Here is a 23,442-nt window from a genome sequence, read left to right as displayed (position 1 = left end):
GTGATTTTTTATAAGTTAATTATAAAAATAACTAAAATTGAATTTACAAAAATTATAGCAAATGAAACGTCGTTTTACTCCTTTTTTTTAACCCTCTCGTTTGCTTCATATTATTTCCCAAATATTCTCATACACTAAACACATTGTTAGGATCCTTGCAGCTTAGAGTTGCTAATCAAGCCCTTGTAAGTAGGTGTAAATTTGATTTTTTTTTCTTGCTTCAAATTATTTTTTTATGATTATTTTAATATCAAAAAATTATATTTAAAAAAATAAAAAATATATTTTGATATATTTTTAAAAATATTTTTTAAAAAATCATATTATCACACTTCTAAAAACATTCCGAATATCATTTTGAAACACGGTACAATTGACTTTTCTCAATAGTCTCTAAATCTTTATTTAATAGCGAGATTACTGTCACACCAAAAAGGCTCTAAGGCTTTTTGAGCCCAAGTCACTTCCCTTGCACTCACCTGGCTCTCAAATCTGTCGCCAAAGCCCACACAAGCCCACTTTTGCAGGCTTGTTTCAAAAGCCCGAAATCAACACGAGAGACTCACATCTCCAAAACCCAACTAATTTAGAGTAGGCCCACCACGAACCCAAGGCACTTTAGCGAAGAAAGCTCTAAGTATAGGCATAGTTGTGGCCCAGGCTCTGAAGTCCGAACTAGCTTAGGCCTAGATACATCCGAGTGAATTATTATTATTATTTTTAATAGTATTATTTTTTACAAAATTCAATTATCAATTCATTAGGTCGTCAGTATAAAAAACAAACAGTTCAAAATTTAATTTAATTTAAAACAATTCTTAAATTATCGGATTATAAAATTCATTCCTTTTAAGTTTATTTTTTTTTTATATTTTAAAAATATTTTTTATTTTTTTATTTCAAATTATTATTTTTTATTTTAAATAGTTATAGTATTCGATAAAATAATTTTTTTTTAAAAAAATATATTATTTTAATATATATATAAAAAAATTTAAAAAAACAATTGATAATTTAGCTTAGCATAAACTTAAAAAATTCCAGGCAGGCTTGGCAGTTAAAATAATTGTATCTCTACTTTAACCACTCAAGTTAAACTAAATAATTGTATTTATCATTAAATAAATGATTATTCCATAACATTTAGAATTTCTCTTGCAGAACGTGGATCATACCTATTGGCTACCACAGAGTTGTCAAAGCATTGACCTCGTTACGAAAAGATTTTGTTTCTTCTTGGTCATAAATTATAAATCTGGCCTATGCCATCACTAATAATTAATAAAATCCTTTTTTATATTTAATATCAAACAATATATTTTTTATTGGGTTTATGATTTTTTTTTCTGTTTGATAACAAAATATTTAAATGTTTTTTTAATCTTTTAAATTCATATATTAAAATTAATATTTACATTTAGATGATATATTTTTATTTTTTTCTAAAATATTTAGATTAGGTTTATAATGAAATTAGGCTGGAGAGATTATATATAAAAAATATAAGAATTTAACTATTGAATATTTGGTCATGAGAATTTTAGAATTGTAATTCTAAGAAAAATAATTCTAAACTATGATTGAATTCTATGAATGACTGTTAACTAAAGTATGATAAATAATATAAAATAAATGATAATATTAATACATCAATGCTTATTTCATTATTATTTAAGTGTTATTATTGATATTATCATTTATTTTTTGTTCAATAATAAAAAATATTATTCAATAAGTTAAACAATCTTATATCAATATAATATATTCATAAATTATTTTAATAAATTATTTAAAAAAAAACCAAACAACTATTTTTTTTTTTCTTTAAAAAAATATGATGGCATCTTATTAAATAAAAAATAAAAAATAAAAAATAAACGGGGAACTCCTTAGCCCCTACTTATCTATAAAAAACATCAACACCTTCTACCACCGCCACTCTCTTAGCTCTATAATTGAATTCTACTGCATCCATCCATCCATGGCTACCCAGGGACAGGTCATCACTTGCCGAGGTACTCTCTCTCGCTCTCTCTCACCCAGACGTAATGTATCTATGTATGCATGTGTGTGCGTGTGTGTGTTTTATTTAGTAATCTATGATTTTGGATTTGGAAATGAAAATGTGAAGCTGCGGTTGCTTGGGAGGCGAACAAGCCGCTGGTGATAGAGGAAGTGCAGGTGGCTCCACCACAGGCCGGTGAGGTTCGAGTCAAGATTCTCTTCGCTGCTCTTTGCCACACTGATGCTTACACCTGGAGTGGCAAGGTATCGTATTTTCTTTTATAAATTTCATTTCCTTTTCCGGGAATTTTCCTGATCTCAAGAGTTTCGTACTGTTATTATTATTTGCTTTTTGATAATGCCCATATATATTTTTCTTTAATTTTTTTGTAGGAAATGTTGGCAATTATTATAGAAAAAAGGGGGGAAAAGAAAGAAAGAAAAGGCTGTTCTTGAAATTTTTAAGTTTTAGTTGGTCAAAAAGGGTTGATCTTTGTTGCCATTTATATGTGTGATAAGCTCGGTTAACTAACTGGATAGTGTGTGTGACGGAGGCAGTATAAGAAAAGATCATATTGATTTAGGGTATTTTGTCTTGAATTTCTATTTTTCCATTGGTCAAAAAGGGTGGATCTTTGCTTCCATCCATGGGTGTGATAAGCTCAAATGTTGGCTAAACTGGATATTGTGTGGCAAAGGGAAGTAAAAGAAAAGATGCACTTGATTTAGGGTATTTTGTCTTTTAATTTATAGCTTTTCATTGGTCAAAAAGGGTTCATCTTTGCTTCCATCTATGGGTGTGATGAGCTTGAATTTTAGCTAAACTGGATAGTGTGTGGCATAGGGCAGTAAAAGAAAAGATGCACTTGATTTTGGGTGTTTTGTCTTGAATTTCTAGGTTTTCGTAGGTCAAAAAGGGTTGATCTTTGCTGCCATCTATGGGCGTGATAAGCTCAAATGTTGGCTAAACTGTATAGTGCATGGCATAGGGCAGTAAAAGAAAAGATGCGCTTGATTTTAGGAATTTCCAGGTCTTCATTGGTCAAAAAGGGTTGATCTTTGCTGCCATCTGTCAGTGCGATAAGCTTGAATGTTATCTAAACTAGAAAGTGCAAGGCTTAGGGCAGTAAAAGAATAGATGCTCTCGATTTGGTGTATTTCGAGTAGCCTGAAAAGGAACAGTTATTACAAATATATTAGTTTTATTTTGTGTTTTTACGAAGAACTAAACATAATGCCTTGTTGCTTAATCTAATAAACATTCAAGATTTTTTCCATTTTTTTCTTTTCTTTTTGGGCTTCATATCCTTGCTGCCATTATTATTATTATTATTATTTTTGATGTTGATGTTATTTAATTTTTGCCTTGCAGGATCCAGAAGGGCTCTTCCCTTGTATTCTTGGTCATGAGGCTGCTGGGTATGCATATCATAGACATTATCCAATGTATTCAATTGCTTGTGTTGTCTTTTATTGGAACAGGAGATGTGGTTGGTTTTCTTGACACAGGATTGTAGAAAGTGTTGGTGAAGGTGTGACTGAGGTTCAACCAGGTGATCATGTTATCCCTTGCTACCAGGCAGAATGCAGAGAGTGCAAGTTTTGCAAATCAGGGAAGACAAACCTTTGTGGCAAAGTTCGCACAGCAACTGGTGCTGGAGTCATGATGAATGATCGTAAAACTCGTTTCTCAATTAATGGAAAACCTATCTACCATTTCATGGGAACCTCAACATTTAGCCAGTACACAGTTGTACATGATGTTAGTGTTGCCAAGATTGACCCAAAAGCTCCTTTGGAGAAGGTTTGCCTCCTTGGCTGTGGTGTTCCTACCGGTAAGTGTATCTTAGTTTTTCAATACTTTAAATTACGACATAGTAATTTTTCTGTTGATAAACTGCATTTCTATTGTTAATCTTTGGCATACTTGTGTGGAGAGCCGGTTCCTAAAGCATTGTTTTCCTTGGATATTGTTGTTCATATTCAACAATGCCTCGACACGTTTTCCTAATGGCTTGTTCTTTTTGCTACATTGTGGTTACTATTGATTTGCTTTAGGAACTTTTAAATCTATCCCTTTAAAATAAAATTCTTCTCTAGGAAGATTCTTTTGTTGCACTTGAAGTTTCTGTTTGAATCACTAGCTGACTTGCTAAAAATTAAGCTTAGCTGCAACATTAATTCTTATTTATGCGATTACTCTTCTGATTGAAGCCTTCTTGTGTTTTTCGATGTCTGTTTAGATTTTTTAGATGATGTAATGCTTTCATCTTCATGTATGCTAGTATAACACACTTGTTATGTTTAGGTCTTGGAGCAGTTTGGAACACTGCAAAAGTTGAAGCAGGGTCCATTGTTGCTATTTTTGGACTTGGGACAGTTGGCCTTGCAGTAAGTTGTGAAAATGCCTATCTAGCTTGGTCTCCCTCACCCTTGGAAAAATAGAACCATTTTCTGTTGTCCACTTAAAAATAACTTTATTTTATGGACAGGTTGCAGAGGGTGCAAAAGCAGCTGGTGCTTCACGGATTATTGGTATAGATATTGACAGCAAAAAATTTGATAGAGGTACCTCTTTGTTCTCCATTCCATTTAGCATGCTTGAGTGTTCAAGAATACAATTACATAATTTGTCTGTTTGACAATCATTGTTCTGTCCTCAAACTGAGGGATATTGTGTCTTTAATCAACTGACCTTGTCTGGAAGAACTTTTTAATGGGAGGCAAAGTGAATTTTTTAACCCTCCATTCCTCTCCATTTTTTTGAAAAGGTCCCTCCCAAGTTGGTGGGTAATAAAGGAGAAAGGGGTAACTTTATAATAAACTCTACCTCATAACCTCAAGGATATATAATCATCACCTTCCCCACCCTTGCTATTACCCAAAAAATATTTCTCAACTCCCATTTTCCCTTCCTTTGTCTTCCCCTCAACTCCCTTCATATACTTCCACTTCCTTTCCTCCCTCTCCCTTCCTGAATCCCCACACACATGGTTGTAGTTCGTTGTCTGCTGGTCCATTCAATTGGCAACTAGTAGGAAAATAAAATGTCTTATACTGGATGACATGGATATGCTTAAAATTGCCATGCCTTTGGTGTGGTGTATTATAACTAAATTAGCACACCTCCATGCCCAACACTCTGCATTTCAGCTGTGGTTCAAATAAACGCCTCCAAAACCTGTTACTTGAAAGGAAACATATCTACATATCAGAACTGCCTTTTAATGTGGAATATGGGAGTGTCGATCCAGCATCATCTTCCTCGCTTTATCTAGCCTAAGAGATTATCTGTTTCCAAGCTGTGGAGGAAAGATGCTTATATCAATATACATCATGCTTAGATGCCCGTCTTAATTACTATTTGTAAATTTCTATGCAACAGCAAAGGATTTTGGAGTTACTGAATTTGTGAATCCAAAGGACCACGATAAACCAATTCAACAGGTGCTCGTTGATCTCACTGATGGTGGTGTTGACTATAGTTTTGAGTGCATCGGAAATGTTTCTGTAATGAGGGCTGCTTTGGAGTGCTGTCATAAGGCAAGTATGCTTGAATTAGTGGTAATAGCCATGTATTTATCTAGAGATCACTTGTGACTTGCCTGGAAATTTTTAGGGCTGGGGAACCTCGGTTATTGTGGGGGTTGCAGCATCTGGCCAGGAAATAAGCACTCGTCCTTTCCAGTTAGTGACTGGCCGTGTTTGGAAAGGAACAGCTTTTGGTGGTTTTAAGAGCCGTTCACAGGTGCCTTTGCTCGTAGACAAGTACATGAAAAAGGTTCGAGCATATCATGTAACTATATATTTCTTTGTGCGTTCAATACATAAACTAAACAGGATGCTGAGTTATTCTATCCGCTCTTATCACAGGAAATTAAGGTTGATGAGTACATCACCCATAATCTGACTCTTCCAGAGATGAACCAGGCATTTGATCTGCTGCATGAAGGTAGCTGCCTCCGGTGCGTGCTTGATATGCAAGTCTAAGGTTAAGTCCCATGGCGTTTCATGGCCTGCCTGCCTTATTTTATAGGGAATGCGATGTGCTGTGCTGTCGCCTTCTTTTCTTTTCGGTTGAATGGAAAAGAAAAAAACCTTTTAGGTGCAAGGATTTTATGCATGAAATAAGAATCGTGTGCACAATGTACTTATAAGCTTTTACTTGTATGAAAGGTGGTGCTGTAACTTATTGAAATGTTGATAGAATCTTGAGGTTTTGCATGGATAAGGATGGTATGTTTGCTGTGTTTGTGTTAAATGAATATATGTGTTACTTATTGCAATGTCACAATGATGATAACTGAAGCATCTGTGTGTTGATCCGACCTTTTGAATTGTCCAATGGAGTAACTGATTTTTCGCCGGAAATGATTATGGCTGCTGGATAATGGTATGTTGTGCATATGTATATTTACTTTAGTTAACGGTTAACATCCTTTGGCATCTAGCACAAACCTAGTCGACAGAGGCTTGGTGCTAATGGAAACTTACAGTGTCACTTCCTACCATCCCATGGCGCTTAAAAATCCTTTCAGCAGGCATGCTGGTGAAGACACGAGGAACCAGAACCTGTTCCAATGTAGTGAGGCTAGGGCAGGAGAGATTGTCTTGCAGATTTGGAAGTGAATGGATGCTGATTTGTAACTCAAGATTTATGAATAACACTAGGTGATTATGAAAATTGTGAAACCAAACTCCAAAAGTGCTAGATGAATCCGCCACTAAACTTATTAATCGATCCAGTTATCAAGACTTGGATACCTATCCAGATTGTGTCTGTGTTTGTGTTTGGATAGCTTGTGTTTTTTTTTTTTTTTTTTTTTTAAATATTTTTGATTTCAAAAAACATTAAATTAATAATTTTAACATGTTTTTTTTTTTTTTTTTTAAAAAAAAAAACACTCTTAAACCACAATTCTAAACGCACAAAAGTTCCGGTGAGCATTCGGGATTGCCAAGGCATGTTATATTGCACTCCATCGGTTAGCAGTGTATTCTATCTCAAGAATCAGGCTTTAATGGAATCTTCTTTAAAGAGTAATCTTGATATTTAGTTAAGTGTTCAGAAATAACATAATAATTAGGACAATGAGAATATATTTTTTTATTTATTTATTTTTGTATTGAAATGATCAAAAAATCATTTTAAAATTGTTTAAAAAAATTTCTTTATTTTATGTAATTATCACTCCGACTACATGCTTTTATTTTCTATCTTAAACTTACTTGGTCCCTTCAAATTCTTAAACTTACTTGGTCCCTTCAAATATCTCCAAAAGTTTGGCATTTTATTTGTATATATAACCTAAAAAACTAGAAGTTTTTGAAAGTATAGTAATTTTTGTTTTTTTTGATGTTTTTTAAAAGTATTTTTTTATTTTAAAAATATCAATTTTTTTTTATGATTTTAATATATTAATATTAAAAATTTTAAAATATTATTTAAAATATTTTCAAGTAAAAAATATTTATATATAAAAGATTGACTTCAATTGGTATCCATTGAATTTAGGCCAAGTAGTCACTGGTCAGTATAAATTCATGGTGGCAATGAAATGTAAGAGGGGTGAGCAAAAAAATTAAAATATTGGTTAAATTGAGAAAATGAAAGAAAATTAAAAAATTTTGAATCATGAAAAAAACTGATTGGTTTGGTTTTGGTTTTATAAACCTGAAACTAAAAAAACCGAATCAAACCCAAACTGAAAAAAACCAAGCCAAACTGGAACAAATCAAGTCAAACCGAAAAAACCAAGTCAAACTAGTTTGAACTGGTTTTTATTCTAAAAATCAAACCGAATCGAATTGAAATTGGTCGGTTTGAACCGGTTTCGGATTTTTATTTTAAAAAAAATTAGTTAAATTATTATTTTTAAATAAAAACCAAAACAAACTAAAAATAGTCACCTAGCTGAAGTAGTAAATTTATGGCTAATTGTGGAACCAAAATGCTAATTACAGGGTAGTAATGAACTGTAATTGCTGCTAGTAAGTCAATTAATGACTGATTTCAAAACACCGATTAAATAATTAATTTACCTTCTCTGGAAAGAATCAAGATGCATGGAATCCCATCTGCACACAGATTCTTGCCCCTTTAAAATAAATTAGGGTTCCTTTTTCCAAGATATATTTGAGAAATCAATGGTCGTTCCCCCCAACAAGTGAATCCTGCAATTATGGAAAGCCAGATGAGAGATCGAAAATGGTGCAACGATTCAATTTCTCGATTTTTAAAATGGAAATGATAAATATAATTATGGTATAATAATTATGCATTTCCTTGATTGCATAAAAAAATAAAATTCAACACATACTAAATAATTAATGGTAAACATATAAAATAATAATAATAAATTCAAGAATACGCATAAATCGTTAGATTATTATGATTTTGAAATAAAATTCTCTCTAGATTCTATTAATTCTCCAAGATTTTTTATTTTTTATATGAAGGTGGACCTTCAACCCTTTTTTTATTTTTCATTTTTAAAATTTTTATTATTTTATGGTCTAATTATTTAAAATTAAAATCCAAATTAAAACATGAAAAAAATACATAGCTTACCTCAAATTTAAAATTTAGCAATTGTTCATATGAACACTAAACCTTCTCCATTTTTTCCCCCTTCAATTTCATCATAAATTCATGATAATTTATTTTAATTTAAAATTTTATTTTATTTATTTTTCATTTTTTATGTTAAAGAGAGGAGAGATGATGTTGTCGAGAAATAATGAATAGTGAGAAAATAATTGGTTATTGCGATATCAAAAGCAAAAATTATCAAGTTTATTCTAAACAAATTTTATTTGATGAGGAGAAGTTCAATGGTGGTGAATTTTCCCTGTAAAAATATTTGAAAAAAAAAGATCGTGTTTTGTTTTGATTTTTTAGGCTAAGTTGATTTTGGTTTTTTTTTTTTTTTTTTGTATTTTGAGGTTATTAGACTATTTAAAAAGAATTTTATGATGTCTATTAGGCATTTTTTGTCATCCACCCCTTATTAAAAAAAAAAAATAGCCTAAGAGTGCTGGCTTGACCTAGGCCTACATTTCTTGGATTTTTTAAGGCTCTAACACCTTCAGCATTGGATTTTTTGTTTTGTTTTTTTTTTTTTAGTTTCATACTTTAATATTATGTTGATTTTGAACATATTTTTATTTTTTTATCATATAATTAAAATAAAAAATATTATTAAACCTATTAGAATCCATATCACCATCTATTTTTTTTTTTAAATATCAACTTTAATTGATTTTTGAAAAGTCAAACTGCCTTTTACAAGTTATCTAGGCTGCCTAATCCAGGTCTGCGCACTTGGCTTGACTTCCTCCTCCTCTTTTTTTTATTTTTAAGAAAAAACCTTCAACATTAGGTTTTTGATGAATGTTTTTTTTTTTTTTTCAATCTCAACCTTTAATATTAGGTTGGTTTTTGATTGATTTTCATTTGTTATCATATAAATAAAATAAAAAATTAGCATCGAATCCATTTAAAATCCACAACTCAGGTTATATATTTGACGAATTAACTTGAATTGATTGAAATTGATCAAATACATTATCATCTTAGTGTTAAGGAAAATTAATGTTAGGTTCAATTTTATTTTTATTTTTTTAAAATCAAATCCCTTTTAACGGTTATTCACACTGCCTTTAAACACATGTATTTTTTTTTATCATTTTATTTTTATTTGTCTTTAAATCTGCTAAGTTGACCGGATTACATTAAAATAACTTTCATATAATTTAATTTGATAACATGAACTTGACAAAGACTAAGTTAAAAGTTTTAAAGTTTGACTTGCTAAACCAGATTTGATAATAATACTAAATAATTTTGTTAACTTGATTTTTTTTTTTTTACATTTAAATATTTTTTAATTCAACTCGCACAACATAGTAGGAGAAGTAAACTAGCACTAAGTATTAAAAAAATATGATAAGAAAAAATACAAAAATACACACTAGCCATTAAATCATAATCTTAAAAAAAAATAACCAGTTAGTATTCCACAAAAATTAAAATACAAAAGATATAAATATATTTAGTTAAAGAAAAATATGAAATCATGTTATTCTTTTGTATCCTCCCTCTGTATCTTCGTATCTTCTATTCTTCTATTTATAAATTTTATTAGTAATTTAGTATATGTTCTTGTTGTTGAGCATTAAAATTGGGAATTAGCAGAGGATACAGCTAATTTCTATCGCTTCTATGAGCCAGAAATAGACCTCAGGCTTCATTTAGCCAAAGAGAATATACAGTCAACGGCCATCAAATAGCCACCCCATAGTTTGCCATGAATATACGGATACCATAAACAGCAAGTCCCCACCATCAGATTCTCTCCATAGTCATTCCCTTCCTTCTTATATTTAGTCACCAACCCCATCATCGTCAACATATACCTTTTGGCAGAAGCACTAAGAGAACTTACACCACCTTTCAATGGCATCATCGCCTCTATCATGCTCAGCTTCTGACCTCTACCCTCTTCTGGGCGATGGTGCCAATGCCACGGCTGCAGCTGAGTTCATTTGTGGCCGTTTTGAGGCTATCTCAAACAAATTCGTTGATACAGGATACGCAGTGGATAACACATACCTTCTTTTTTCTGCGTACTTGGTTTTTGCAATGCAGCTTGGCTTTGCCATGCTCTGTGCTGGTTCTGTCCGAGCAAAGAACACGATGAACATCATGCTGACGAATGTTCTTGACGCTGCAGCCGGTGGTCTGTTTTACTATACTTTTGGTTTTGCTCTTGCTTTTGGCTCACCATCAAATGGATTCATTGGCCAACACTTCTTTGGCTTGAGCAAGTTCCCATCGCCATCGTTTGATTATGGTTATTTCCTGTATCAGTGGGCTTTTGCTATAGCAGTAGCAGGAATCACAAGTGGTTCTATAGCAGAACGAACTCAGTTTGTTGCTTATTTGGTATATTCTTCTTTCTTGACTGGTTTGGTTTATCCTATTGTCTCACATTGGTTCTGGTCCGCGGATGGCTGGGCTAGCCCCTGCAAGAGCCGAAAATCTCTTGTTTGGTTCTGATGTTATTGATTTTGCTGGTTCTGGTGTGGTCCATTTGGTTGGTGTTGTTGCTGGTTTGTGTGTTGGGATATTTCCAGAACTCAAACACGCACAATTTACGTGGTTCGGCAACTTGCCTACTCCACGGAGCTACTAGTTGTATTAATCAAGCTTACAAAGAAATAATACAACAACAAGAGGAGGAGAATGTTCTCAACTCAACTCTACACTCAAGCTCTCTCTTCTCTCTGTGTTTCACACAACTCTCTCTGTGTTTCTCTCGCAGCTTCAGTTCACACACTACACTACACAGAACACACATAATTATACAAGGTGGGAGTGGGGGGTGTCCTCCACCATGTGCTAAGTGGGAGACTATAATTCCACTTGCACATGGTGGGGTTTGTTTGTCTCCATAATGCTAACAATCTCCCACTTGGAGACAAACAATGAAATCCTTTTTTATCCTTGAAGACCAACTGAAGTTTTGCACAACTTCAGTTTCTCAAGTGTAACTCCTTTGGTTAACATGTCAGCTGGATTCTTGCTTCCACAGATCTTTTCTAGCATTAGTTGCTCGTCGTCCAGCAGTTGTCGGATGAAGTGATATTTGATCTGAATATGCTTCGTCCTCGAGTGAAATGCTGGATTCTTGGCAAGGAAGATTGCACTCTGACTGTCGCTATACAAAGTACCTTTTCCATTCAACTTGCCCAATTCTTTCAAGAAACTCTGCAACCATACTATCTCTTTTGCAGATTCCGAGACTGCAACATATTCAGCTTCTGTTGTTGAAAGAGCGACGATCTTTTGCAAGGTAGAACTCCAGGAAACAGCAGTGCCTCCTAGAGTGTATACATATCCTGTAGTGCTCTTTCTGCTATCAATATCTCCTGCTAGATCAGCATCTACAAAACCTTCAAGTTTTAAACCACCAGCTGTGAAACTAAGACAGGTTTCCGATGAACCTTTTAAGTACCTCATGATCCATTTCACCGCCTCCCAATGCTGCTTTCCAGGATTGCTCATATATCGGCTTACAACTCCCACTGCATGGGCAATGTCTGGTCTGGTACAGACCATAGCATACATCAAAGAGCCGATAGCTGAGGCGTATGGAATCTTATCCATGTATCCACTTTCTAGCTCAGTTTTTGGTGACTGATCTTTGCTGAGCTTGAAATGATTCTCAAGTGGTGTACTTACTGGTTTAGCATTATCCATACTAAACCTGCTGAGAACCTTCTTGACATACTCTGTTTGTGAGAGCTTTAGTATGCCTTTGTCTTTATCTCTGATGATTCTCATGCCAAGTATTTGTTTAGCAGCTCCCAGATCCTTCATTTCAAACTGTTTCGACAACTGCTGCTTCAGCTTATCAATCTCCTCAATGCTGGATCCTGCAATCAACATATCATCTACATATAATAGTAGAATGATGTAGGAGTTGTCAAAATGTTTGACATAGCAACAATGATCAGCTTGGCATCTTGTATACCCGGAACTGCACATGAAGTTGTCAAACTTCTTGTACCACTGTCTTGGAGCTTGCTTCAAACCGTATAGGCTTTTCTGTAGCTTGCAGACTTGATTCTCCTTTCCTTGCATTGCAAACCCCTCTGGCTGTTGCATGTAAATATCTTCCTCCAAGTCACCATGAAGGAATGCTGTTTTTACATCTAACTGTTCCAGATGTAAATTTTCTGCAGCTACTATCCCCAGAACAACTCTGATTGTTGTGAGCTTCACAACTGGAGAAAAAATCTCAGAGTAATCAATGCCTTTCTTCTGTTGAAACCCTTTGACAACAAGTCTTGCCTTGAACCGTTTGCTTCCGTCATGCTCAGTCTTCACTCTGTAGACCCACTTATTTTGCAAGGCCTTCTTTCCTTCAGGTAATGTTGTTAGCTCCCAAGTCTTGTTCTTCAGCAACGAACTCATCTCCTCCTTCATGGCTAACTCCCACTTGCTTGAGTTTCCATCTTCTAAGGATTCTTCATAAGATAACGGTTCACCACCATCTGTCAGCAAAATATAATTCAGTAAAAGTGTGAACCGTTGCGGGGGCTTTATCGTCCTTGAAGACCTGCGAACAGCTGGTTCAAGTTGCTCAGCATCTTCTTGTGTGGAAGTGGGCACAGATGTGCTTGAATCTTCTTGTAAAGACTCTTGATTGTTGTTCTCCTTAGTAACATCGGGAAGTCCTTCTAATCTTATGAATTCAGATCTTGGTGGACTTGTATCTGAATCAGCCATCTCTGTTTCTCCACTTGATCTGTCTTTGTACATAACTTTCTCATTGAAGATCACATTCCTGCTTCTAATAATCTTTCTGTTCTGATCATCCCAGAACCGAAATCCAAATTCTTCATCTCCATAGCCAATGAAGAAACATTTCTTGGATTTGGCATCTAACTTGTTGCGAGCATCAGAATCTATGTGAACATAGGAAACACACCCAAAGACCTTCAAATGAGAGAGTTGTACCTCTTTTCCTCTCCATACTTCCTCGGGCAGTCTGAATTCCAAAGGAACTGATGGTCCACGGTTGATCAAGTAAACTGCGGTATGAACTGCATCAGCCCAGAATGTTTGAGGTAACCCAGAATGCAACCTCATGCTTCTAGCTCGTTCATTGATGGTCCTGTTCATCCGTTCAGCAACGCCATTCTGTTGCGGTGTGCCTGGAACGGTCTTCTCCATTCTGATACCATTGACAGCACAATACTCCTTGAAACCTCCATCAATGTATTCTCCTCCATTATCAGATCTCAAAGCATTTCAACTTTAGACCTGATTCAGTCTCAACCATAGCCTTCCATTTCTTGAATGTTTCAAAACACATCAGATTTATTTTTCAGAAAGTAAACCCATACCTTCCTGCTGAAATCATCAATAAAAGTCACATAATATCGAGAACCTCCAAGAGATGCTACTGGAGACGGTCCCATAAATCTGTGTGTACCAGTTCTAGCTTGCTTGGTCTTAAGGTCCTGCCAACCTTCAAGAAATTGACCTTCTTCTGTTTTCCAAGAACACAGCTTTCACAAATGTCTAGATCGACATTTTTTTAACTCTGGCAGCTTTCCCTTCGACTGAAGTATCTTCATCCCCTTTTGACTCATATGGCCAAGTCTACAATGCCATAGATGTGCTTGATTTTCTGCTTCAGTTGAGGCAATGATGTCTGCAAATCTTGTGGTCATATACAGGGTGCCGGTTTTTCTTTCCACGAGCTAAAACCATTGCTCCCTTTGATACTTTCCACATTCCTCCAGCAAAAAGTATTGAATGACCACTATCATCAAGTTGTCCGACAGAGATCAACTTTTTCTTCAATTCAGGAACATGCCTTACATTCTGCAAGGTCCATATAGATCCATTCATAGTCTTGATTTGCACATCTCCTATACCCACAATCTTCAGTGGTGTTCCATCGGCCAGGTAGACTACACCATGATCTCCTCCAACATAATTTTGCAGCATTTCATTGTGTGGCGTACAGTGGAATGAAAGCACCAGAATCAAGAATCCACTCATCAATTTGACTTTGCACAGCAAGAATTAAAGCATCTTGCACCTCATCTGTGGTAGCGTTTGCAGAGTCAGCTTCAGGTTTCTTCGGTTTTGTGCAATTCCTACTGAAATGACCAGGTTTGCCACAATTCCAACATTCAACCTGCTTTCTGGATCCAAACTTGCTCTTACTTCTGTATCTGGATTTTGATCTGCCTCTGGATGAGCCTCTATCGTGTCTCCTCCCTCGAGTGTTGATGTTGAGAGCTGATCCTGAGCTTGAACTTTCACCCGAGTCTTTCCTTCGCACTTCTTCAGCCAAAATCAAGTCTCGAATGTCATCATACTTCAGTTTGGATTTTCCAGCTGAATTGCTCACGGCTGTCCTCATGCCTTCCCAACTGCTTGGAAGTGAAGCTAGCAAGATGAGTGCACGAATCTCATCATCAACTCAATTTCAACAGATGACAATTGATTTGTGATGGTATTAAAGTTGTTGAGGTGTTGTGTCACAGAAGTGTTTTCAACCATCTTCAAGTTGAACAACTTTTTCATCAGGTGCACTTTATTATTTGCTGATGGCTTCTCATACATCCCAGATAAGGCTTCCATCAATTTTGCAGTGGATTTTTCTTTCGTAACATTGTGAGCAACTCTTCTTGATAACGATAGCCGGATAATGCCCAGAACTTGTCTATCAAGAAGTTGCCATTCTTCTGCTTCCATCTTTTCTGGTTTGCTTCCCAATAAGGGAAGATGAAGTTTCTTCCCATATAAATAATCCTCAATTTGCATTTTCCAGTATCCAAAATCTGTTCCGTCAAATTTTTCAATTCCAGCAGCCTTTATTTCATCTGCCATTTTTACGAATTCTCCGATTCGAATTTTCCAAATCTGACCTTACCGATGTGTCCGGAACGGCCAAAAACCTTGGAAATGACACTGAGATCACCCCAATCGGACTTCGGATGGCTCAGATTTCAGCAATCAAAGTTTTGGATTAACGGACGGTTCAGATGCAGCCGCGTGTCAGCCAGAGTACCCCCTGCGTCACACCGGATAAAAACTCAGTAGCGGTTCTGATGAAGACACGTGTCAGCCGATTACTGTCTGCGTCGCACCGGATCAAAAACAGAAACGGTTCAGATTAAGCCACGTGGCCGCAGATTAGGGCATGAGGAGCACTGGATCAAAACTCAGAAACGGTCTGATTAAGCCACGTGTCATCCGATTAGTTACTGCGTCTTCGATGACGTGGCAGGTGACGTGGACGTTGACCGTGTGACTTGCTGACGTGGCGGGTCAGACCCGACCCGTTTTGCAGAGAAACGGGTGAAGAAGGAGCGTGTCGCGCGTGAGGCGCGTTGATGCGCGTGGGCAGGCTGTGCGGTGGAGCGTGCTGGCGCGTCCGGGCATGCAGGACGTCGGTTCTTCGCCGGGTTTTCACCAGTGGATTCTTCGGGTTTTCCTCTACACGATGGTATGGTCAAAAACACGTTTTGAGAACATTGATTTTTGAGTTTGGATCAAACACCCTCTTTGTCAAGAACAAGCTCTGATACCAGTTGTTGGGATATTTCCAGAACTCAAACACGCACAATTTACGTGGTTCGGCAACTTGCCTACTCCACGGAGCTACTAGTTGTATTAATCAAGCTTACAAAGAAATAATACAACAACAAGAGGAGGAGAATGTTCTCAACTCAACTCTACACTCAAGCTCTCTCTTCTCTCTGTGTTTCACACAACTCTCTCTGTGTTTCTCTCGTAGCTTCAGTTCACACACTACACTACACAGAACACACATAATTATACAAGGTGGGAGTGGGGGGTGTCCTCCACCATGTGCTAAGTGGGAGACTATAATTCCACTTGCACATGGTGGGGTTTGTTTGTCTCCATAATGCTAACATTGTGGGGTGCCCTCATTGAAGGTCCCCGTATTGGCCGGTTTGATCATGCTGGACGTGTTGTTACTCTCCGTGGACACAGTGGCACATTGGTTGTTTTAGGTACTTTCTTGTTGTGGTTTGGTTGGTATGGATTCAATCCTGGTTCGTTTATCAACATCTCGAAAAGTTATGAAAGTGGTTCTTATTATGGACAATGGAGTGCTATTGGTAGAACTGCAGTGACCACAACTCTAGCAGGCTGCACAGCTGCATTGACCACTCTATTTGGCAAGAGGTTGTTAGCTGGTCACTGGAATGTTACTGATGTTTGCAATGGCTTGCTTGGTGGGTTTGCTGCCATAACTGGTGGGTGCTCCGTTGTCGATCCATGGGCTGCAGTTCTTTGTGGTTTTGTCTCTGCTTGGGTTCTTATTGGGTGCAACAAGTTGGCTGAGAAGCTCCATTATGATGATCCCTTGGAGGCAACACAACTTCATGGAGGGTGTGGTTCTTGGGGGATTATATTTACTGCATTGTTTGCAAAGGAGGCCTATGTTAATGAGGTTTATCCAGGTCAACCAGGGAGGCCATATGGGCTGTTCATGGGAGGGGGAGCAAGGCTCTTAGCTGCACATATAGTACAGATTTTGGTGATTGTGGCTTGGGTGAGTGTCACTATGGGGACACTATTTTTTATTCTGCATAAGTTGAAGCTTTTGAGGATCTCAGCAGAAGAAGAGATGGCAGGAATGGACATGACAAGCCATGGTGGGCTTGCTTATGTGTATACTGATCATGAAGACGAAGTAAAAAAGCAGCTAGGTGCTGTCTGAGAAAGATGGAGATTAGCAGTGCAGTGGGAAATGGAAAGTCTTTGGACATGATTGCACATTGTTCCGGTGGAGTCGATTTCAGGGCAAGGATGCGTGGGTGGAGTTAGAACTTGGAAAGCAAACAGCACTAGCATTCCAATTGCTTTATACAATTAGTATAGATTTCGAATAAAATAGGAGGATTTGAGATGTCCCTTTTCATCTGTGTTTGGTTATTATCTCAGTAAATAGAATGCTTATGTTGGTGCTTGAATGGTTTAAACAGTTGTTGCAATTAGCAGGTGTCGCCATGCCTTGCCTTGCCTTCTTCAGGAGGTTGCTATTTTATAGTTCTTGTTGTGAGAAATCTTTTCCAAAAATCCCAAGCAGCAGCAATTTTGAAGAAATTGACCAAATCTTGATGTAATCATCATGAGATCCTTCATATAAATTTGAAGTGTCAAGAGAAAGCCCCACCTGCATGCGACTGCCAACTTGTTGATGCCTTTTGCTGATGGAGGAAAGACACTTGATGGTGTCATTATAGGGGAAGAACTTTCATAATTTAAAGCATAATCCATCTTAGAGAGAAATAATTCAACAATGAAATCCAGATTTTTAAGATTCCAATATTGATTTCTCAAAGGAATTCATCATCCATCCAAATTCCTTGAGTTAATTCATTGGTTCCTAGTCTAGACTGTGCAGGCTAAGACAACGAAAAAAGACAAACAGATTAAGAAGATTAAAGATCAAATGCAGTTCCTGAAACTAAATCAAACATAGGGATCCACCTTTGTCATCATAAATGATTTCTTCTGCATTTCATCATCATGTTCATCATAATATGCATATGCCAATCCACCATGGCTTGTCAAATCCATTCCTGCCATCTCCTCATCCGCTGAGATCCTCAGAAGCTTGAATTTGTGCAGTATCCAGAACAATGTCCCCATTGTCACACTCACCCATCCTGTGATCACCAAAATCTGGACCATGTGTGCTGCCAAGAGCCTTCCACCACCTCCCATAAGCAGTCCATATGGCCTCCCTGGTTTCCCACTATAAATCTCGTTGACATATGTTTCCTTTGCAAACAATGCAGTGAAGATAATACCCCAAGCACCACACCCTCCATGAAGTTGTGCTGCCTCCAAAGGATCATCATAATGGAATTTATCTGCCAGTTTGTTGCAGCCAATTAGTACCCAAGCTGCAACAAATCCACAAATGATCGCTGCCCATGGATCTACAACTGCGCATCCAGAGGTGATTGCTGCAAAACCACCTAGCAAACCATTGCAGACATCAGTCACATTCCAGTTTCCAGCAAGCATGCGTTTACCAAATAGAGTGGTTAGTGCAGCAGAGCTCCCTGCAAGTGTTGTTGTCACGGCTGTTCTACCAATAGCACTCCATTGGCCATAATAAGAACCAACATCTCCATAAGTTCTTAGGATGTTGAGAAATGAACCTGGATTGAAACCATACCACCCAAACCACAATATGAATGTGCCTAAAACAACCAATGTACCACTATGTCCACGGAGAGCCATCGACTTGCCTTCATGGTCGAATCTTCCCATTCGGGGGCCTTCAATGAGAGCACCCCAGAGTCCAGCAATCCCTCCAACCATGTGTACAACACCAGAACCAGCAAAATCAATGACCCCGGATCCAAATAAAAGATTACCATCAGCTCTACCAGCACTAGCCCAACCATCAGCTGACCAGAACCAATGAGAGACAATAGGATAAACCAAACCAGTCAAGAATGAGGAGTATATCAAATATGAAACAAATTGTGTTCTTTCAGCAATGGATCCACTAGTGATCCCAGCAGCTGCAATGGCAAAAGCCCACTGATAAAGAAAGTAACCATAGTCGAAAGAAGGTGATGGAAAACTTTCAAGGCCAAAGAACTGCTTGCCAATGAATCCATTGAAAGGGCTCCCAAAGGCAAAGGCAAAACCAAAAAGGTAATAAAAAAGGCCACCAGTGGCAGCATCAAGAACATTGGTTAGCATAATGTTCATGGTATTTTTGGCACGTATAGACCCAGCACACAACATGGCAAAGCCAAGTTGCATGGCAAAGACAAGGTAGGCAGAGAAAAGAAGGTAAGTGTTGTCAATAGCATAGGCTGTGTCAACAAAATGGTCTGAAACCGCAACAAAGCGAGTACAAATGTACTCAGCAGCTGCCGTGGCATTGGCAGCACCACCTAGTAAGGACTGGAGGTCAGAGGCAGAGCAAGTTAGAGCTGCCATTGTAAATAGAAATTTAAAAAAAAAAAAAAAAAAGAGAAGAAAAATGGCTGTGTGCGTGCTTGTTGTATGGAAGATTTAGGGTTTGTTTTATGAAGGAAAGATAAGAGAGATTCCTGGGTTGAAGGAGATTCCAAGGAGATCCCAGGGTTAGAATATCATTTTGACACAAATACTCGTAGACTCAGACTTTGTAACCGATTTCCCTTTATTCCTCCTTGGACTCAGGGAGGATCTTGGCATATGTCATTATGAAAATCAAGTATCGAAGATAATGCCTGATTTGCCACCAGTATATTCTTTTTTAAGAAAAGGTCAGAAGAATTTGGAAGGGTACAGAATGCCATAAAAAAAAGGCAAGATTTTCCATTTTTTTCCCAAGGAACTTAATTAGTTGGAGTTGCATTTAAGGGAGAGGCAAAAAAAGAGATATGGGTCAATATATTGATAAATAACAATTGCAAATGGTGTAACAACAGTGGACTAGCAAAAGTTGGGCTAAAGGAGGCTCATTACACATCTTTCAAGCGCTTTCAGCACTGGCTAATGGCTATCCATATAAAATAAGCAATAAGTACTCATTTTCAATGGTTTGATACGAGGAAATTTAAGCAGCATGATAGCCTGAACAGTTGATACATGACACCCTTGTTTTTCCAGACACGGTGCTGGGGCTGCTGACGGTAGTGATACTTTATGGTTGGTTTACATCTATAATCCTGAACAATGAAATTGTGGCTGGTACTAGGTGCCATCGAGGTAGTTTGCTTTGACTCATTAGTGGATGTCGACAACCTTTGAAAACCAGTGTCACTAGTTATCGTCCAGACACAACTTGCTCATGGTGGAAGAGACCACTTGCCAGCTTTGAACTCTTTATAGAAGCTCGAGCGTTTTGAAACGACATAAAAAACTGCACATACCAAATTGAATGGAGAGAAATAAAACGAAATGGAAATGAAATGGCTGCACTTATGCACGCAAAAATTGTCAGGAACCTATACGCAGACCTGGGATCCCAGAGATTATGAAGTCAGGTTCTTTCAAAACATCACAAAGCATTCTCTTTTCATTTACTTTTACCCATTTTGAAGAGCCCTTTCCTGGAAAGTTAAACAGAAGAAGTTTAGATACATTCACCTGGGTAATACATAAAACAATCCATGTTGATGAGAAATAAATGGTCAAAAGAAACATGACTTGTACCAACACCAGTAGTTAGCTAGTTCCTTGTAGTTTTCACTCCTTGACAGTTAGTACTTCCACTGGCAAGTATATAGCACGTGTTCTTTGATTATATAGCAGAGGTTCTTTGATTTCAACCTCCTTAGTTTTGGCTAGCTAACGATTGTGAATGTGGACCAAATTGATTAAATAATAACACATCAACCTATATCATCAGTCTTAACAAAATAAGCATGTTTCAAGGTAAGGAAACTTGAAATTAGAGAATGAAGCCATTGGTGAAGCGGGTGCACCTAATAACTTATCTAGTATCACAGTATTCAACATTTCAAGGCATCATTCTTTAATTCCTCCAATAAAACAGTTGTGGCCAACATAATCCACTTGACTAGCATGTTTCTAAAGATAACCATTCCTTAATTCTTACAATAAAATGGTTTCTGACAAATTCCGTGACAGAGTCAACATATGCAGTTGGCTAGCATGATTTTAAAGGAAACTATTCGTATTTGGCTAACATTGATGACAGGGTGACATGTCATTCCATTCGATTTGGTTCAGTGAATATGCTTATTAGGGAATCATAACATAGAATGTTGGAAACTAAAGAACACAATCCACATGCTTAACAGAGGCCCTCCTTTCTATCAAGGACAGAAGGAACAAACCGCTAAATGATTGCTGTTGGTACAAGTCAGTTGATCCCAACCCCCAACTGAAGACCTCAGTTTTGGCATACCAGAAGTTATCAGTCCACAGCATACATGGAACTGATAACTAAGAAGCAACAGCAAACAACAAAATACAGCAGGTATAGAGTGGCTGCAATCCCCTTCTCTTTGGAAAGTGGAACCAAAATCAAGTGATCAACTTGCTTGAAAAGAACAGTCTTCGTAAGGGAATATTAGAAAATTTTATGATACCTGAACCATGACTTTCGATGGTGTCCTTCTCTTCATCAACACTCTCCACATTGGCACCCGATGTCCCATCTAGTAGGTAATGAAGAATTTTTTTCTTGGATAAAGGAACTCCAGAACCAGCCTGATGAATGAAGAGCAGTAATTAGAAATGAAGTAAAAAGTCATCACCAAAGCTACATATGAAACCCACTGCTATATAATATTGTCAGTCTGATGTATATGAACTTTCGGACAGATAATCTTCTCTAAATCATTATGATCTGGACATTACTTCAAAATAATGAGTATGTAGCACTCGAAACGCCTAAGGGGTATATCATGTTTGAAAATAATTAGCAGTTTAAAAATATAAGCAGCCTTATCTCCAAATACGCACACAAAACAAACACAATATTAGCAGCCCTAATACATAAGATTATTCTGCATACAGCACAATAGCAAGAGGATCATGATTAAATCTTTGATAGAACACTGCAATGTCGAATAACAAATGAGATGATTTGTGAGCATTGCTATGACTAGAAAGAGCTTACCTCATAGTATAATTCAACAGCTTCACGGGTATAATTGTTTTCTGTATCCCATGGCAATGGCGGACAACTTTCTGAGAACATGTTTGAAAGCTAAGGATATCATATAATGCAGTATATATATACAAGGGCGGGGAACATTAAATGCAAATTAATAGGACATATGGTAATAAAAACAAAGAATGCTAATAAAATGGATATCATGTCAAGATGGGCCGAAAACATGTCTGTTTCACAGAAGTCTTCAATGAAGTCACTGGACATAACCTCTGCATACAGAAGAAGAACCGGCCAATGAAGAATTTTATTTTTATCAAGTACTGGTTTCCTCAATCCAACAAGTTCTCCAAACATTGCCTTCCCCACCTTCAACCCTCTATCTTCAATGGCAGAAAGTAGGTCCTGAACATTTGAAGTAGAGAAAAGATTGTTACCTATCGTTTACAGCTCATCATTCATTCTAAAAGTTCAAAAATGGAACCTTAGCCTCTGACAAAGCCTTTGAAACTTCAGCCTCACGTTTATCATGTTCCATCTTCACTAAATTTATCTGCTTGGCAAGCTTTTTCAGTTCTTCGTTATCTGGGTCTTGCTTGAGTCCATTCTCACTAAAAGATTTTGCCTCCACCAACAAACTCAATGACAGAGATGCCTTGGCAGCTCGATACATTGCCTAGTAATTAAACCAGATGATTCACAGCAGACCAGAACATCAAAGCAATTTCCAGAAGATAAAGCAAGCTAAGGAAGGACTTGAGATAAAAATAATAAATAATAATAATAACAACAACAAATATAAAAACTACCTTAACGTTGGTGGGGCAAAGCTTAATAGCCTCCTGAGCATCTGTAAGAGCTCGCCGGTAATTTCCGAGCAGTAGATTCACATGGGCTCTATTGGAATAAACGATTGAGTTGTCAGAATCACTAAGAGCTTCCTGGTTTATCGCCCTCGTGTAGCATTCGATAGCATCAGAGTAATGCTTCTTACCCATCTTCACATATTCATTACCTTTCTCCTTCAAAAAAAAAATCATGGGCATTCAAGAATCTGAACGGAAATAAAAATAATAGCAGTAATTCTTGAAAAAGATGAAGAAGAGATAAATTAATAAATAATTACCTTAAGTTCAAGTGCAGTAGAGTGTTTAAGAGCGGAGATGGCTTGGAGGTCAGCAATCTCGCTCTCTGTTTTGGGTTCTGACCCTGCTTCCATCCATAGCGCCATTTCCCTAATTGCTGTTTACGACACTCAGAGAAGGAAAGACTGCCG

At 37.0% G+C, this 23,442-nt stretch overlaps 4 protein-coding genes across 6 annotated transcripts; 2 read left to right on the top strand and 2 right to left on the bottom strand.

Annotated features, from left to right (window-relative positions):
- The first annotated feature begins 1,855 nt into the window (after nucleotides 1–1,855).
- Nucleotides 1,856–6,284, top strand: LOC118050020 (alcohol dehydrogenase class-3). Its single transcript, XM_035060224.2, has 9 exons — nucleotides 1,856–2,015; nucleotides 2,132–2,268; nucleotides 3,377–3,423; nucleotides 3,514–3,839; nucleotides 4,313–4,395; nucleotides 4,497–4,572; nucleotides 5,390–5,547; nucleotides 5,624–5,785; nucleotides 5,878–6,284. The coding sequence occupies exons 1-9, from the start codon at nucleotides 1,982–1,984 to the stop codon at nucleotides 5,992–5,994; spliced, it is 1,140 nt and encodes a 379-aa protein (XP_034916115.1). The 5' UTR covers nucleotides 1,856–1,981; the 3' UTR covers nucleotides 5,995–6,284.
- Nucleotides 6,285–10,217: 3,933 nt separating this feature from the next.
- LOC118050021 (ammonium transporter 1 member 4-like) lies at nucleotides 10,218–17,459 on the top strand. Its single transcript, XM_035060225.2, is given in 3 exon segments — nucleotides 10,218–11,029; nucleotides 11,031–11,119; nucleotides 16,472–17,459. Coding segments are annotated over 3 exon segments (1,470 nt in total). The 5' UTR covers nucleotides 10,218–10,462; the 3' UTR covers nucleotides 17,286–17,459.
- A 495-nt stretch (nucleotides 17,460–17,954) lies between these two features.
- On the bottom strand, nucleotides 17,955–19,814 carry LOC118050022 (ammonium transporter 1 member 2). The gene has a single exon (XM_035060226.2). The coding sequence runs from the start codon at nucleotides 19,532–19,534 to the stop codon at nucleotides 18,041–18,043; it is 1,494 nt and encodes a 497-aa protein (XP_034916117.1). The 5' UTR covers nucleotides 19,535–19,814; the 3' UTR covers nucleotides 17,955–18,040.
- A 131-nt stretch (nucleotides 19,815–19,945) lies between these two features.
- On the bottom strand, nucleotides 19,946–23,432 carry LOC118050024 (uncharacterized). Of its 3 annotated transcripts, none has more exons than XM_035060232.2 (8): nucleotides 23,293–23,432; nucleotides 22,976–23,188; nucleotides 22,651–22,842; nucleotides 22,371–22,571; nucleotides 22,173–22,253; nucleotides 21,640–21,760; nucleotides 20,542–20,634; nucleotides 19,946–20,444 (listed from the first exon to the last, which is right to left on the bottom strand). In XM_035060232.2, exons 1-8 carry the CDS (start codon nucleotides 23,395–23,397, stop codon nucleotides 20,371–20,373), a joined length of 1,080 nt encoding a protein of 359 aa, XP_034916123.1. In that variant the 5' UTR covers nucleotides 23,398–23,432; the 3' UTR covers nucleotides 19,946–20,370. The 3 variants fall into 3 exon arrangements, 2 of the variants coding, with proteins under 2 accessions (XP_034916123.1, XP_073263518.1); XM_073407417.1 differs by having other exon boundaries at nucleotides 21,640–21,776; nucleotides 22,174–22,253; XR_004687789.2 differs by lacking the exon at nucleotides 19,946–20,444 and adding an exon at nucleotides 20,738–20,872.
- Between the last annotated feature and the right edge of the window lie 10 nt (nucleotides 23,433–23,442).

The sequence above is a fragment of the Populus alba genome, chromosome 2, assembly GCF_005239225.2.
Source record: "Populus alba chromosome 2, ASM523922v2, whole genome shotgun sequence".
Classification (NCBI taxonomy): Eukaryota; Viridiplantae; Streptophyta; class Magnoliopsida; order Malpighiales; family Salicaceae; genus Populus; species Populus alba.
This window is presented reverse-complemented; position numbering and strand designations above follow the sequence as displayed.